The 14,495-nt window shown below is 33.7% G+C and overlaps 4 protein-coding genes across 6 annotated transcripts; 3 read left to right on the forward strand and 1 right to left on the reverse strand.

Moving 5' to 3' along the window:
• Nucleotides 1-299: 299 nt before the first annotated feature.
• LOC132095717 (gamma-crystallin N-A-like) lies at nucleotides 300-3,670 on the reverse strand. The gene is made up of 4 exons (XM_059500827.1): nucleotides 3,526-3,670; nucleotides 2,047-2,295; nucleotides 1,113-1,258; nucleotides 300-697 (listed from the first exon to the last, which is right to left on the reverse strand). Exons 1-4 carry the CDS (start codon nucleotides 3,544-3,546, stop codon nucleotides 562-564), a joined length of 552 nt encoding a protein of 183 aa, XP_059356810.1. The 5' UTR covers nucleotides 3,547-3,670; the 3' UTR covers nucleotides 300-561.
• Nucleotides 3,671-4,595: 925 nt separating this feature from the next.
• LOC132095718 (CD59 glycoprotein-like) lies at nucleotides 4,596-6,480 on the forward strand. The gene is made up of 3 exons (XM_059500828.1): nucleotides 4,596-4,647; nucleotides 5,924-6,046; nucleotides 6,154-6,480. The coding sequence occupies exons 1-3, from the start codon at nucleotides 4,596-4,598 to the stop codon at nucleotides 6,261-6,263; spliced, it is 285 nt and encodes a 94-aa protein (XP_059356811.1). The 3' UTR covers nucleotides 6,264-6,480.
• Nucleotides 6,481-8,074: 1,594 nt separating this feature from the next.
• Nucleotides 8,075-9,471, forward strand: LOC132095719 (CD59 glycoprotein-like). 2 transcript variants are annotated; one of them, XM_059500829.1, is made up of 4 exons: nucleotides 8,075-8,152; nucleotides 8,272-8,337; nucleotides 8,692-8,811; nucleotides 9,121-9,471. In XM_059500829.1, the coding sequence occupies exons 2-4, from the start codon at nucleotides 8,289-8,291 to the stop codon at nucleotides 9,234-9,236; spliced, it is 285 nt and encodes a 94-aa protein (XP_059356812.1). In that variant the 5' UTR covers nucleotides 8,075-8,152; nucleotides 8,272-8,288; the 3' UTR covers nucleotides 9,237-9,471. The 2 variants fall into 2 exon arrangements, with proteins under 2 accessions (XP_059356812.1, XP_059356813.1); XM_059500830.1 differs by having other exon boundaries at nucleotides 8,117-8,152; nucleotides 8,260-8,337.
• A 1,969-nt stretch (nucleotides 9,472-11,440) lies between these two features.
• Nucleotides 11,441-13,292, forward strand: LOC132095720 (CD59B glycoprotein-like). Of its 2 annotated transcripts, none has more exons than XM_059500831.1 (4): nucleotides 11,441-11,513; nucleotides 12,376-12,431; nucleotides 12,560-12,682; nucleotides 12,792-13,292. In XM_059500831.1, the coding sequence occupies exons 2-4, from the start codon at nucleotides 12,380-12,382 to the stop codon at nucleotides 12,899-12,901; spliced, it is 285 nt and encodes a 94-aa protein (XP_059356814.1). In that variant the 5' UTR covers nucleotides 11,441-11,513; nucleotides 12,376-12,379; the 3' UTR covers nucleotides 12,902-13,292. The 2 variants fall into 2 exon arrangements, with proteins under 2 accessions (XP_059356814.1, XP_059356815.1); XM_059500832.1 differs by having other exon boundaries at nucleotides 11,447-11,513; nucleotides 12,379-12,431.
• The last annotated feature ends 1,203 nt before the right edge of the window (nucleotides 13,293-14,495 follow it).

Consider the following 14,495-nt stretch of genomic DNA (forward strand, 5'->3'; position numbering starts at 1 on the left):
CCCACACACACACACACGCACGCACGCACGCGCACACACACACACACCACCACACTGAATTTTAAATTGTTCATAGAATTCATAGAATTGATTTGTTCTGTTTTATTTAATTATATGCATGCATGTATTTATTTATTTATTATTATTATTATTTTAAAATACATATCTGTTATAGATTCAGTGTAAACACTATGCTTTGGCAATACATTGTAACAATTGTCATGCCAATAAAGCACATATTGAATTGAATTGAATTGAATCGAGAGAGAGAGAGAGAGAGAGAGAGAGAGAACAGCAACTTTTTCACAATTCACTTTTATTTCAACTCACTGCCTCAGCACAAATACAAAATAAAACAAACAAGAATATGTCTGTACTAATTACATTTTCTTTTCAAATAACTGATTCATCAATGAAATTCCATGAAGATAAAAAGCACATAGCTGTGTGATTCAGTAATGTACATCAAAGTTTAGGTTCATTTGATTTATTATTTGGGGTAAGTATACTTTAAAACATTGATTTTCCTTTGTAAGCGAGGCTGTTTTGGGATGTAACAGTTTAGAAATAGTTAACCACCCTGCGGATAGACTGGATGTTGGGATTCTCAGCTTGCCAATCCATAAATGAGCAGTAGTTTCCTCTTTCCACAATGTACATGCGGCCACGATAGTCCGGCTCCTCGTACATCACCCAGCTAATATTGAAGAGGGGGAAAAAAAGAGCGAAATTCTTTTGTTTTCAATTTATTCTTCTATATGAATGACATTCAAAATTGATGACCATTGTTACATTTGTACATCATTTAAATTGCATTATTTTAAGTTTGAAAAACATACAAAATGAGTTTTCTCAAATGCATCATGTTGCATATATTTAATATGCAAAACTTGATGCAAATAATTTAGCACTGAAAGATTCTGAGCTTCCGCTCTATGTACTTTTTATCAAATTGCTTTAAACAGCTTACAGTTTTGCTACAGTAGAGGTTAAACAGCTTTATCGTATTCTGAACATTAGACATTTTTGAACAGTTCAAGGTTTTTGGGACATTGGAAAAATACTTGATAACTAATAAAGCAGCGCTTGACGTTTGGCCCTGAAGAACTTACGCTCCGTCTCCGTAGACTTTAATGGAGTTGAGGCAGTTCTTGCTGAATCCGGTGCTCTGGAGGAAGGCACAGTCGTCACACAGTTCAACAGACTGACCGGTGAAGTTCTGACCCTCATAAAGCTCCATCCTGTAGTGCTCCCCGTGCTGACAGACACAGACAAGCACATTATAAAAGAAGTGAGAATCACATTTAAAAAAGTCATACAGTCAAATCTCAGAGGTCAGAAGTGTGACCCTTGACAGCATGAAATGGACTCTTCTGCAGAATATAGTACAATGATTAATATAATGTGCAGTGTTAGTTTAATGTACAGAGATCATTTCGTAGTTTTTTTTAATATTACTTTTTAAAAATATATGTCAAATTTTTTTTTATTTTTAAGCATTTTGTAATTCTATATTTTTACATTTTTATTTCAATTTCAGCTCAAGTTTTAATTTGCGTTATTTTATACATAAAGTTAAACTACAGTAAATGAAAATGAGAAATGTTGGCAATTTTTTAGAGTTGTAAATAAATCAAAATTGTATCAAATACAGTTGCGTTCTTTGTGCTTCTGTCTAATTCAACTTGCTTTTATGGGTTTAGATGTAGTATTGGTTAACTATAATAACCTTTACACTTTGTCCCACAATGCACAATGCAATTAACTGATAAATGATCTCAAATGGACTATCAAAGGTTGATAAAAATGTACAGGAAAAACTTGATTTAAACAATTTAATGATGTCATGCAACAGTGCAGCATGCTACTGTTGTTTAAAAAATTGGAGTATGTTCTACAATCTACATGACACTTCAACGTCACACTCAATTCAGTGTGTCACGCTGTCGTTTCTCTGTAATTGTTTATGAAATTAACTAGCAATGGGTGAAAATGGTTTGTCTTAGCAGTACTCTTCATCTTTTCATAAAGTGTTTTGATCCTCACCATTTTGATTGGCTTGCAGGAGCCCATGTGATCATTGTGGGCGTTCCAGCGTTGGAAGTCGGGATACTCTCCTTTTTCCAGGATGTACTGCTGTCCCTTGAAATCGGGATGATCGAAACACACCCAGGCCCCGCTCTCCACGCGGATGGAGTTCACCCTGTTCATGAAACCACGGTCCTGGAAGTTTTCACAGTCTCCAAACACCTCCAGCCTCTGGCCTGTGAAGCACTTCCCCTCGTAGAACACTATCTGGGAGAAGAGGAAAAACTCTTGGTTTATTGAGTTTTTTGATTCAGCTACAGTCACCGGGGGTGAACAGACTCTGTGAAACTGAAACTACATGAGATCTACATGAGAACTACATGAGATCACAGCGTGAGATTCATTAATCAACATCACACTTTCCATCTTGTGAAGTTTCTAACTCAATCCTGGCATTTACCCAGCAGAGCATATGGAGCAAATGTAAGTTAGAATAGCTTGTTTGGACAACTGCATTAATCAATTTATGATTTTACTTCTGAATTTTCTTTAAAGAAATGACAATCTTTAAAAAATTATGTTTCAAATTGATTAGAGAAAAATAAGGCAGTTTGTCGCAGTGAAATGTCAAATGCTGGAGACATTATCTATATTTCATTATATCTGAAAAGATAAACTGTCTTGATCTTAATCAAGATCACAGTTTGATCACTAAGAGGAAATTTGGTCATAACAGTGAAAACCTCAAACACAGACTGCAGAAATATACAGTTGCATTTTGACATCACCAGGCTCAACAATAATTTTTGTTCCATATAATGTAAAATCTTTCATTTTTAGTTATGCACATGCGTTTGCAGTTTGCCTAAACATGAATTTAACTTTTCAGTTGTCAAATTCTGCTTTTTTAAATCTTTCACCATAGTTAACAAAGTTGAGGTCGAAATTGCAGAAAATAGTTTGTGATAATCAGGGAAGCATCAGTATGATTGGGCTTAAAACATTCAAATGTCATAATGTTCCAGGGATTATAATTCCCAGCTATTAGAGCAAATTAAAAACCTAATAAATTATTTGTGGTAATATATTTATTTATTTATTTATTTATTGTTAGAATAGCTATTCAACTTTTTTCGTTTTATTTTATTTCAGACTTTTTTTTTTTGAGGCCACAGGAAAAATATGTATATAATGTAATTGTTGAGTTCTGCAGCATGGAATGTGTGCACTTGGATATGTAATGTAAATGTATGCATTCATTTAAGAGTGCATTAATTTGGGTGCATGAGATGCATATACTGGTACTGTAGATATGCAAGTGTACATGCAAAACTACAGTTGCGCAAATTGTAAAAAAAAGGCAAAAGAAAACAATAAAAATAAAAAAAATTGTTTGTATAAGTATGCCAAAATCTGTTGCAAAAGTACTGTATATATATGAAACTTTATCTTTAGCTGGTCAGCAAACGACAATATACCCTGAAATGTACTACTCACCTTCCCTGAATACTGTGACATCGTTCTCTGCCTGGATCCTGAGCAACTATCCAGTGGAGTGACAGAGAAGAGAAAGACAGAGAGAGCAACTGGAGGGAAAAATCCGGACTGTCTGATATATGTGGCCTATACGCTCTGAGGAGTTAACGCGAGGTTTTGCCCACAAAAGCGGCACAATGGAGAGCTTAGCGATTTCTGCATCATGGACAGTTTCTCTTGCACTGCTCTGCTGATATCGGAGTTCAGGAGGGCGAGATGCACAATGGCACAATCGACTGTTAAAGCCCTGATTTACTGTCAGTGTTTGGGTGCGAGAACGACTGCTGCTGCTGCTGGAACACAGTCAAAACACAACACAGCTGAAGAACATAAACATGACCAGAACCACAGAGAGAGCCATCCATCCATCCATCCATCCATCCATCCATCTATCTATCGTTCAGTCTATGGTTCTGCATGACCCCAGCTGCATGGGAAGCTGGAGGAAGGAAGTTGCATACATCTACATCTCTACATGCGATTACACCACAGAACAACACCCTGTAAACAGAAGAGCTGGGAACACACAAAGTTACATATAAAGTTGAGAAAGGTTGTTTCATTTTTCTGTGTAATGACCATAAATTTAGCTGTGCTGCATATGACCAGGGCTTGGTCTGTTTGCAGAAAGACAGAGAGAGATAGAGAGGGAGCTGATAAGAAACTGTAGGATAAAAGTGAGGTTTCATATAGTCATACAGACAGAAGAACAGATTTCATCAGTCCAACACAGTACAAAGGTGAGTTAAACTTTACACACAGTTCTATTTATTTTTTTACAGTACATTAAAACATATAAATAAGCAATGCACGCATCATAAATCACAAGATAACATCTGGGAAATATGACTTTTGAGTATAGTCAGACTAATTAGAGTAATGGTTTGTTTTTGGTACGTTCATGATCCTTTGCTTTGGCTTTGGTTGGTTGTTGTCTAATATTTTAATACTCTTATATTTGTACTTTTTCTTTAAATGAAATAATTTCAGACATTCAACAGTCGCTTCTCTTCTGCCGTTTGTTTTCCAGAATGATGAAGTTCCTCACATTGGCTGTTGTTCTCGTGCTGGTCGTGACAGGCGGTGAGTGAGATTATGGATCTATGACAGACTTGGGATCTATGACGCATTGAAACTATGCATTGTGTGCTGAAATATACATGAGAATAAACATACAGGAAAATAACATAAGAAAAATACATTAAGAAGTTTAGTATTGAAGTATTGCATAGCATGCGGGCAGGTTTGCATTTCTGGTGAAGATGAAATGTCTGCAGGAGAAGTACAAAAAAATGTCCAAACCACAAACACAAAAGGAAAAGACTTTCTTATATAGAAGGTTATGTACATGTGCATTGAAATGTAAATGATTTTAAAAAAATGTGTACAGTAAATATGTGCAACATTACCATAAAATGCAAGCAAAGGTTATTGCAGGTAACCTTAACATGTAGAAACATTAAGATGAGTGACTCACAGACTGAAATGTATTGCAGTTATTAATGCTTATCATCTGCATAATCTATTACACTCTCAGGAAAAAAGGTGTAAAAGCTATCACTGGGGTGGTACCTTTTCTAAAGGGACACTTTTGTACCTTATAGGTACTAATATGTCAAAAAGTCTGGAAATACACAAAGTTTTAAGATTTTGAAAATGCAAAAAAAAAAAAAAGGCATTATAATCCTAGATTAAGAACACTGTAGTGTATATATTATTTATCAAATAAATACTATATCAAACAAATATATAAACAATATGTAGCCTACATATCCAAATCCTTTCCAAATTGGTGAGTATTGAGATAATCTATGATGCACTGACTGAATATGATGCATACACTTTGTGTGATGAAATTTGCATGAATGGATAAAAAGAAAAAAAGAAATAGCATTATTATGCATTTCTGCTGGAAATTAAATTCCTGAAATGCTGGACATTTTTAAACAAAGAAACATTGCACTGCAAAATTTCAAACACTGTACTTAATACCTTCTTTATATCACAAATAATCACAAAATTAATATATTTTAAAAATTGTGTTGAAATATGTTGAAAGTCAAGATGCAACAGTTTGAAGTCAAATGCAGTGTGTGATTATTGATTTTGTTGTCATAAAACAGATCATCAGATCAAAAACAAAGGAAAATAACCTGTGTGGACAGGTTTTGCATTTCTGGTAGAGATTAAATGTCTGAACATGTGTCACATGTGAGCAGCAAAAACTTTCCAAACCACAGCGTTAAAGGTTTTAAATGCTTTTATTCAGTACACACAGGGTTTATGTACATGTGTTGTAAGCTCTGTGTACATGCACAAATGTGAAGTGTGAAATCAAATATTGTCCCGTGTGTTTAAGGCTCGGCTCTGGAATGCCTGCACTGTGTCCCAGAGAAAGCAGGAGGGGCCTGCGAGACCACCTTCATAACCTGCCCACCGGACAAAGACGCGTGTGCCGCTGCCAAGTTCCGCAGAAGCCCATGTGAGTGATGAAGCCCACCAGATGAAGCGATCTGTTGATTTAAATGGCATGACAATTACAGTTTGGAAAACATTTGATTAAATGTCTTATGGTTTTGTTTGAAACAGACGGACATTACCAGAAGTGCATGTCCATGTCAGGCTGTGAGATGGTGAAACAGAACGCTTTCATCAACATCAAGTGCTGTCAGAAGGACTTCTGCAACACCTTTGACTGATCTGTCGCTGCTATATATCAGCATGCTCATAAAACAGCTTTCAATGTAATAGAGTACACATGAATCTAGTTACATGTGTTTATGCATGTGTTTTGTTGTTGTTGAATTTATGAAAAAAAAACAATATTTACACATTCAATTCTTCTTGTTCTGTGCAATGTGCAAAAAACTGTTTGTATCAAGTTGGTCATTAATATTAAAATAAAGCATGCTAGAATTTGTGTTGATTATCTGATTACTTGCTTTTTAATACAGATTTAATACAAATACATTCTCACTTCACAGAAAATTGTTTGTATTTGTAAATTATTTTATATATATATATATACAAAATAACCAATAAAATACAATAGAAGACTATTTACATCGTAAGCTGAAATATATTGCAATTTTATTAGTGCATATAATTTGCATACTAATAGAGTCATAATGAGAAAATACAAAGTTTCAGAACTGAAAAAAGAGTAAAACAACAACCTGAACAATACTGTGCAATGTATCTCAAATAACAATATAAACATAATAATATGGTATGAAATTATATAAAATCATATTTATGTGAAATATAAAAAAAATTGATGTGAAATTATAAATAATATGTCAAAAATACTGTCAAAATGTAAATATTTTTGAAACACAGATTTCAATGGTGAGGTGTTGTAAAAGTTATCATTTTCCATTATGTCAAAATCAGATGTTTGTTACGGTTCTGACTCATGCATTTGATATGTGATCATACTGCAAAAAAAACGTCTTTCCCATCTAAACATTCTTAAATCAATACACATTTCTTCGAGAAGTAATAACTTAAAACACTAAAAGTCATAAAATAATTTTACTCTAAAAAAATACTTAATATTTTTTATTTTGCTTTTCTAGTAAATGTATCATGATTTATGGATTTCTAGATGTTTGAAATGTAAAACAAGAATACTAAGACAATTCATTTAACAGTGACACTGTTTATAGAAAAATCTCAATAACCAGCAAATAAAATATGGTAAACCACAACTGCTGTTTGACTGCCGTATAGATCTGATGAGCTTTACATCACATGTTTTGACATTACATAATTAATTACTGCTTGATCAAAAGACTTTCATCTTTCATTCCATCTTATCGGCCAGTTAAATAAACCATGAGCAGAGCTAAATTCAACATACATTAAAGCCGTGTGCACACATGAACCTTGGACTCGATATGAACTCACACTCATTGAAACATTTCAAACGCAGTAAACACTTGTTGAACAGATTCAGACTCCAAACAACCAGCAAAAGTGGTTTAATATCCAGTAAACGATATACTCTGTTGTACGTCACTAAAAGACATGTAATAATTGATCTCTTGATCACCTGTCCCTTCGGGCTCTTGTGTTCCTCAGCTTTGTTTTACACAATATTGAACTTTCCTGCCAATCCTCATACCAAAGAAAACATTTGTCACCTGTCACAGTGTCGGTAAACCGCCTATCAATCTTCTCAGACCTTTCATTTTTGAGAAAGAGGAAAACACAACCACAATAGATTAGTTAGATATCTAAACACAGTTGATATTTAAGAAAACTTCCTTAATGGACTTACACCATATTAAAAATAAGTGGTTTATTGTAGTAGAACAGGACAGAACAGGATCTTGCACAAGCACATGATATGATCAGGACTGATGTTCTGAAGCTAATGCATGAGTAAACGATGACCGAACAAAGATGGCAAATATTATTGAGTGTCTGTGAACTCATTTTAACACAATGATCCAGTTTAAAACACTTTGGGAATTCCTGAATTACTGGAAATGATTCATTCCTGAGTACATGACAGGTATATAAGAGGCACACACGAGTGCTTATTATGAACTTACAATACACCCAATACTACATCACTTGGGAGGTAAGTTAATAAAACAACATACACAGATATTGATAGATTAGTGTGTTTCTGAATTGCATTCATTTGTTGGTGTTTTCCCACTCTTATTGGGGATTTTTAATTACGAGTAATATTTTCAGCTCTTATCGACAGAATAATGAAGACTTTGCTGGGGGCCCTTGTTCTGGTTCTGGTGTTGAACTACGGTGAGTTAAAAGTTGCTAATTAAAAGGTTAAACATTAACATAATTCAACTGAGAAACTATTGACTAATTATATATTTTACATATTTTACATTTACATTTTATTTAAAGTTTTAGTAAACTTATGTTATTAGTTTGTATTATTTAATTTTTTATATATGTCTATTTAGTTTTTAAACATTTTTGTTTCAGTTTTAGTTTGTAAATGTAAATTGAGAAATATTTCCTTGGCTACATTTTCTCTTTTCTTTTATTTAATATGACTCTGATTGTGCAAACTGTTAAAGAACTCATGCTCAAGACTCTAATAAAGGTTCAGTGCTGATTTGGTTATAACGCATGCACTTTGTGTTGCAGGATCTGCACTGAAATGCAACAACTGTGTCCCTTTGGGTGGGACGAGCTGCACACAAACTCAAGAGACCTGTGGCTTTGGAAAAGACGCCTGTATCGCAGCCAGATTCAACTTCCCCCCCTGTGAGTTTAACCTTCCTGTAAGCTTCACACTGTAGACAGATATAAATGCATTATATTATTAAAAAATGTTCTAAAATACTGTCAACTTCAAAATCTCACATTTAATTCCGAATGTACCACAAAAAATGAAAATATACAAATAAAAACTAATTCAAACTATTAATGAAAACTATAATAGTATCTCAGTGATACTAAAATAACACTGACGGATGCTACCAAACTGAACCTGTAATGTGATTGTTTGCATTATAGGCAAAACATGTTTGTGATTGATTAAAATCGTGATTTTGATGTCTCTGTTTCTTCTAGTCATGGGCTTTCGGAGATGCAGCAGTACGACGGAGTGTCTTATTCTCTCGAGTAACACTGCCATGAAAGTGAAATGCTGCCATTCTGATCTCTGCAATAACATGATCATCATTTAGACTGACTTCTGTCAACTCAGAACATGAACCTGCCATGTTTACAATAATCCAGATTTAGTTTATGATATGAGTTACTCATGTTGGCGATTTATTTCAGCATTTGCCACAGATAAATAATTTTGGAATATGTGAACAATTTACAATTTAACTAAAAATACTAACTCAAATTTAAGAGTTTGAATAGATGTATGTTTCTGAAATTCAAAAGTGAAATAAAGTTATTGCACCAGCTAAATGGCCATTTCATTGTTAATTACACAAGTATGCAAAGTGTCATTTTTTCGACCATTGAAAATGAACTCAACTATTTGCATGGAGCCACATTGAGATCTGCATTTAGGTTTGAATTATACATGGCCTTAAAAAGTTTCTCAAGAACCAGAATCTTTAATACTTGAGTTATTAAAAGTTAGATGCAGTTGTTTTTATAGAGGGAAACAAGATACATTTCAAGTTTCAACGTTGTTTGTTCTCCAGACATTCCTCTTTTAAATAAAAAGTATCATGAATGCAAATGACCAACATTTGGGTTTTGACCACTAAAAATGTGAACAGTTTAACCATTTACTCTTAAAGCTACATTGATATCCCAATATCTCTGAAAATGAACCCTGGGGTTGTAAAATAAGAATAGCAAAAGGAAAGTGGGTCAAGAACCAGAATAACAAATAAGATGACACGGGATGACCCTTCATTTAAAACTGAATGCATTTTGTGTCAAAGCAATGTAAAATTATCCAGGGCCGGCCCTGACCAATTTGCTGCCCTAGGCAAGATTTTACCTGGCGCCCCATGCATCACAGCCCATTTCACCCTGTCATTGTGTTCATGATTTAGCATATATATATATATATATATATATATATATATATAAACACACACACACACACACACACACACATTACAGCAGAACTGTTTCCAACACTCATAATAAATCATCATATTAGAAGGATTTCTAAAGGATCATGTGATAGACCGGATGTCACATGTGACACTGAAGAATGGAGTAATGATGCTGAAAATGCAGCTTTGCATCACAGAAATAAATGATAATTTAAAGTATAATAAATTGAAAACAAATTATTTTAAATTGTAATAATATATCACAATATTACATATTTTTCTGTATTTTTGATCAAATAAATGCAGGCTTGATGAGCAGAAGAAACTTCTTTCAAAAACATTAAAAATAGTAATGTTTCCAAACGTGTGGCCTGTACTGTATCCCCCCAAAACTGCACAACTGTAGAGTAAAACATTAATAAAAAAGTGATAATAAAAAATGCTCTTAAAACTGACATGATTGTACAAAATCACAGTCTGGGGACTCAGAACTCAGAACAACTGCTAACATTAAGTTTAAGGTAAAAATAACTGCCATGAAATTATAGTATCTTACTCCTATGCAATAAATTGTTCTTTCACTACATCGTCGGGCACGCTACACAACAAATTACCAACAACTGATCGTGCGCGCGCTCTGTTTCTGACGCACTTCAAGCACTCGATGGGCGGGGGAAGATTGAAGAGCCGGACTTTTTTTTTTTTTTTTTGCTTTATTTGGTAGTATTTCGAAATAATGGTTTTTAAATAGTAGCCTATTATAAAAAAAAATATGTAAAAAAAAATATATATATATCACTCGTTCACTCATTCTGGCGCCCCTATGGATGAGTGGCGCCCTTAGCATTTGCCTATACCGCCTATGCCGCGGGCCGGCCCTGAAATTATCCACAGCTTAACCCACATACAGACTGCTGTTATGATAACTATGTGAAGAGTTTTAAAAACGTGACCTATTGAGAAATGTTTCCTAGACATTGCAAAACCTGTCCAGTACTGCCTGCAGCTCCCAGTCCAAACCATTGGTGCCGCTCTCATCTCTAATCTGTCATTACTGAAAACTAGTTGTAAAAAATAGATGAATCATGACAAGTAGAGTTGGTAAAACCGTAGACATTTTACAATATGAACAAACATTTCTAAGAGTAGTGTAGCATACTTTATTAGTATTGTTTAAAAAACTAGCCAAACAGTTTTGTGTATTTTTGCTGTATGCACATATAGCATCCTTACTAAGCTATACTTCTACTTCACTAAACCTTGCACAAGCACATTTAATTACACAAGAGAAAAACACGGTATCTTTGTTGCACAAAAATTCCTGTTTTCCAAGATTCCTGGAAGTTTACAGGCAGCGTCACAGTATATAAGAGACAGACACAGCGGTGCATATGAACCAACTTCTTCTCAGCTCTGGCTTTGCTCCCAGTCAAGGTACGTTAACATTAAATTAAATTTGGTTTTAGATTAAGTTTTAATGGAATTATTGAAAAAATGTAGTAAGATTTTCAGACATTGAAGTAACAGCATTTTCTCTCTGAAATCATAAAACACTATTGGATCTAAACTATTGTTCTCTGGTTTGTCTAGAATAGTAAGGCAATGGAAGATAATTTAACAATAACTGAGAAAATAACTCTGTTAAGGTGCAGGTCATTTCTCACCTCAAAATCAAAATAATTGTGCAATTTGAATTGTGACATACTATAATGAAAACTGAACCATATTTCTTATAACATTGTCAGTATTATGATGCATAAATAAAAAACCAACAAAATGCAATACAATTATGACAATCATCCTTTCAAATCAGCCAAATGATTTAAAAATATATACAATATATAATTTATACAATATATTATTTCATATTATACTATAAAATATTATGTGCTACTTTATTAATAGAGTATCATCAAAATTATCACAGTATAAAAAGCCGCAATAATACAAAAACAAATATTCATAATGATAATAATAACAACAAAATATTTAATAATAAATTTTTTTTTTAATAAAATCTACAACTATTCTAATATGCTTAAAATGTTCTAAATATTTGATTTTATTTTCTTAAACAATGTATTTTCATTTTAATTGAACAGTTAATAAATATGAAAGCTCAAATGTGTGACCTCTGGGTCTTACATATAGGATGCAAACTATTTTTATTTTTTAGGCAAACTATAGACCATACCTTCCAGTATTAACAATACATATTGTTGTAATTTTAAAATATATTGTGCCATGATATATTGTATTCAGATTATTCAACTGATTATTTTTCTATTTCATTCAGCAGAATGATGAAGGTTCTGCTGTTGACTCTTGTTCTTGCCCTGATCTTGACGAATGGTGGGTTTTGTTTAAAACCAAACTGTTTTAGATCACAATCCTTATCTAAAGAGTTTGATCACTTGAAGTGTCATAAAATTAATTGTTCATAATCAGATGTTGTTTAATCAGCCTAATAACTGTTGTAGGATCTGCCCTGAAATGTTATAACTGTGTCCCCGGCATCCCTGGAGGAAGTTGTGTGACCACTCAGGAGACGTGTGGCTATAAAAAAGACACCTGTGTGTCTGCCAGATTCACTATCGCTCCCTGTGAGTTTCCATCATGTGTGCAATAGATGCACAAAAATACAGGAGCTTTAGAAGGACTTACACACAAACACATGAACAATGACACTCATGCACTTTCCCATTCCTCTAGATTCTTACTTCCGGAGGTGCATTAGCATGGCAGACTGCATGATTCTTCAGTCCAGTCCCACTATTAAAGTCAAGTGCTGTCAGACGGATCTGTGCAACACCCCGGTCTAGGAAGACCACCTTGTTATTGTTCTGTATCAAGTCAGCAGATGTGATTTTGTGGGAGCGATCACTTTTAGACTACACAAAATTGACTTGTTTTAGACGGAAAGCATATTTACACCACTAAGCCACTAAGCCTTATCCACCTTATTTCACAATGCCAGGTAAACCAACAAAAGTAACATCATTTCCATGGTACATTGGGCAATGTGATATTTGTAAATGTTTCAAAACCAAGGTTAAAAACAGTATGACGTATCAAACTTGTATTCAGCAGAGCAACAGTCGTGTTTGTCAATTCAGAACATAATACTGCTAATATTAAATGTTTAAAGAGGCGTCACTATCTTATTTACAGATTTTGTAATAGCAATAAATATCAAAATGAGTTACAAAATGAGTTGATGTTGGTGATCCATTTAATTTTTTTTTTTTTGTTGACTTTATAAAAAAATACAAATTTCTAAACTGTCTGTTATCACAAACATTTAATTAACCGTAGATAAACGTAAGCCAGATTCCCTCTAACCTCAGATCTACTCAAATACCTCAACCGTTCACTGTACAAACTGTACGCTTCCTGTACACTGACAACTATTTTTAAAAAGGAGATGAAAGTACAACAGGTGAAGCTGTATATATTATGCAAACACAGACAGAGTGGCTGTTGCAAAATGTTGCATATTTAAGTGAGTGGCAAACAATTTGTCAGTTTTTGTAGTCTGTGTATTGTGTTTAATGTGCAAAAATCAGTTCTGGGCTGAGTTTCCGAAAAGCTTCGTAAGCCTAAGAAGTTCGTTAAAATGATCGTATACGACTGATCTTAATATTACGATCTGTTTCCCAAAAGCATTGTAACTTAAGTAGCACTAGAAAATCCTACGAGTGCTCTGGAGTAATCGTAAAGCCCTAAGTGCACCGTAAAACAGATTTATGCAGTCACCTGCAGGACAATCGGCAGATTACACCTTTAACTTGATTCAAGCGGAATGGGATTATAATATAAGGATTTGATTGTGCTTTATTGTACACTTTATAACTCGTTTTCTTTCTTTATTTTTATTATTATTTTATAAATAAATAAATTAAAAAGGTCAGGAAAAAATAGAAATACACATTTAAGTTAAATGACTGAAAAAACAACAACAACAACAACAACAAAAAAAAAAGAATAAAAGAAGTAATGAAGCAAATGCTTCAAAGACTTGGAGGGAAAATATGTCAATGAAAACCAGCTGTATTGGAACCGGAAATAACGTCTCACTCTCTCTCTCTCTCTAAACTGAATTTAAATTAATTTATGCATTTAGCAGACGCTTTTATCCAAAGCGACTTACAGTGCATCCAGGCTAACATTTTTTAGAGAGAAAAAATGTTTAACCTGTGTAATGAAAGCACTGACAATGTTTGGACAGTCATATTGACTTAAAGATGAGATGATTGATTATTAATTTATCATTATAAAGGATTGTCTGTTTTTATAACGAGCATATCTTAATACACTGCTGTACCTTTAATAAGATGTGTCTGCATAGACTTATATACTATATTTCTGCAGTGGCCCATTTATTTTTTTATGTATATATTTATAAACGCATATACA

The sequence above is a fragment of the Carassius carassius genome, chromosome 20, assembly GCF_963082965.1.
Source record: "Carassius carassius chromosome 20, fCarCar2.1, whole genome shotgun sequence".
NCBI lineage: Eukaryota > Metazoa > Chordata > Actinopteri > Cypriniformes > Cyprinidae > Carassius > Carassius carassius.

Bases quoted from the DNA above. Each gene is read 5' to 3' on its own strand.
- LOC132095720 (XM_059500831.1), top strand. From the start codon at position 12,380: ATGATGAAGGTTCTGCTGTTGACTCTTGTTCTTGCCCTGATCTTGACG. The intron at 12,432-12,559 runs GTGGGTTTTGTT...TAACTGTTGTAG, and splicing joins TGCCCTGATCTTGACGAATG to GATCTGCCCTGAAATGTTAT. The intron at 12,683-12,791 runs GTGAGTTTCCAT...CCATTCCTCTAG, and splicing joins CAGATTCACTATCGCTCCCT to ATTCTTACTTCCGGAGGTGC.
- LOC132095718 (XM_059500828.1), top strand. From the start codon at position 4,596: ATGATGAAGTTCCTCACATTGGCTGTTGTTCTCGTGCTGGTCGTGACA. The intron at 4,648-5,923 runs GTGAGTGAGATT...CGTGTGTTTAAG, and splicing joins CGTGCTGGTCGTGACAGGCG to GCTCGGCTCTGGAATGCCTG. The intron at 6,047-6,153 runs GTGAGTGATGAA...TGTTTGAAACAG, and splicing joins CAAGTTCCGCAGAAGCCCAT to ACGGACATTACCAGAAGTGC.
- LOC132095719 (XM_059500829.1), top strand. From the start codon at position 8,289: ATGAAGACTTTGCTGGGGGCCCTTGTTCTGGTTCTGGTGTTGAACTAC. The intron at 8,338-8,691 runs GTGAGTTAAAAG...TTTGTGTTGCAG, and splicing joins GGTTCTGGTGTTGAACTACG to GATCTGCACTGAAATGCAAC. The intron at 8,812-9,120 runs GTGAGTTTAACC...TGTTTCTTCTAG, and splicing joins CAGATTCAACTTCCCCCCCT to TCATGGGCTTTCGGAGATGC.
- LOC132095717 (XM_059500827.1), bottom strand. From the start codon at position 3,546: ATGTCACAGTATTCAGGGAAG. The intron at 2,296-3,525 runs GTGAGTAGTACA...CTCTTCTCCCAG, and splicing joins TGTCACAGTATTCAGGGAAG to ATAGTGTTCTACGAGGGGAA. The intron at 1,259-2,046 runs GTGAGGATCAAA...TGTGTCTGTCAG, and splicing joins CCTGCAAGCCAATCAAAATG to CACGGGGAGCACTACAGGAT.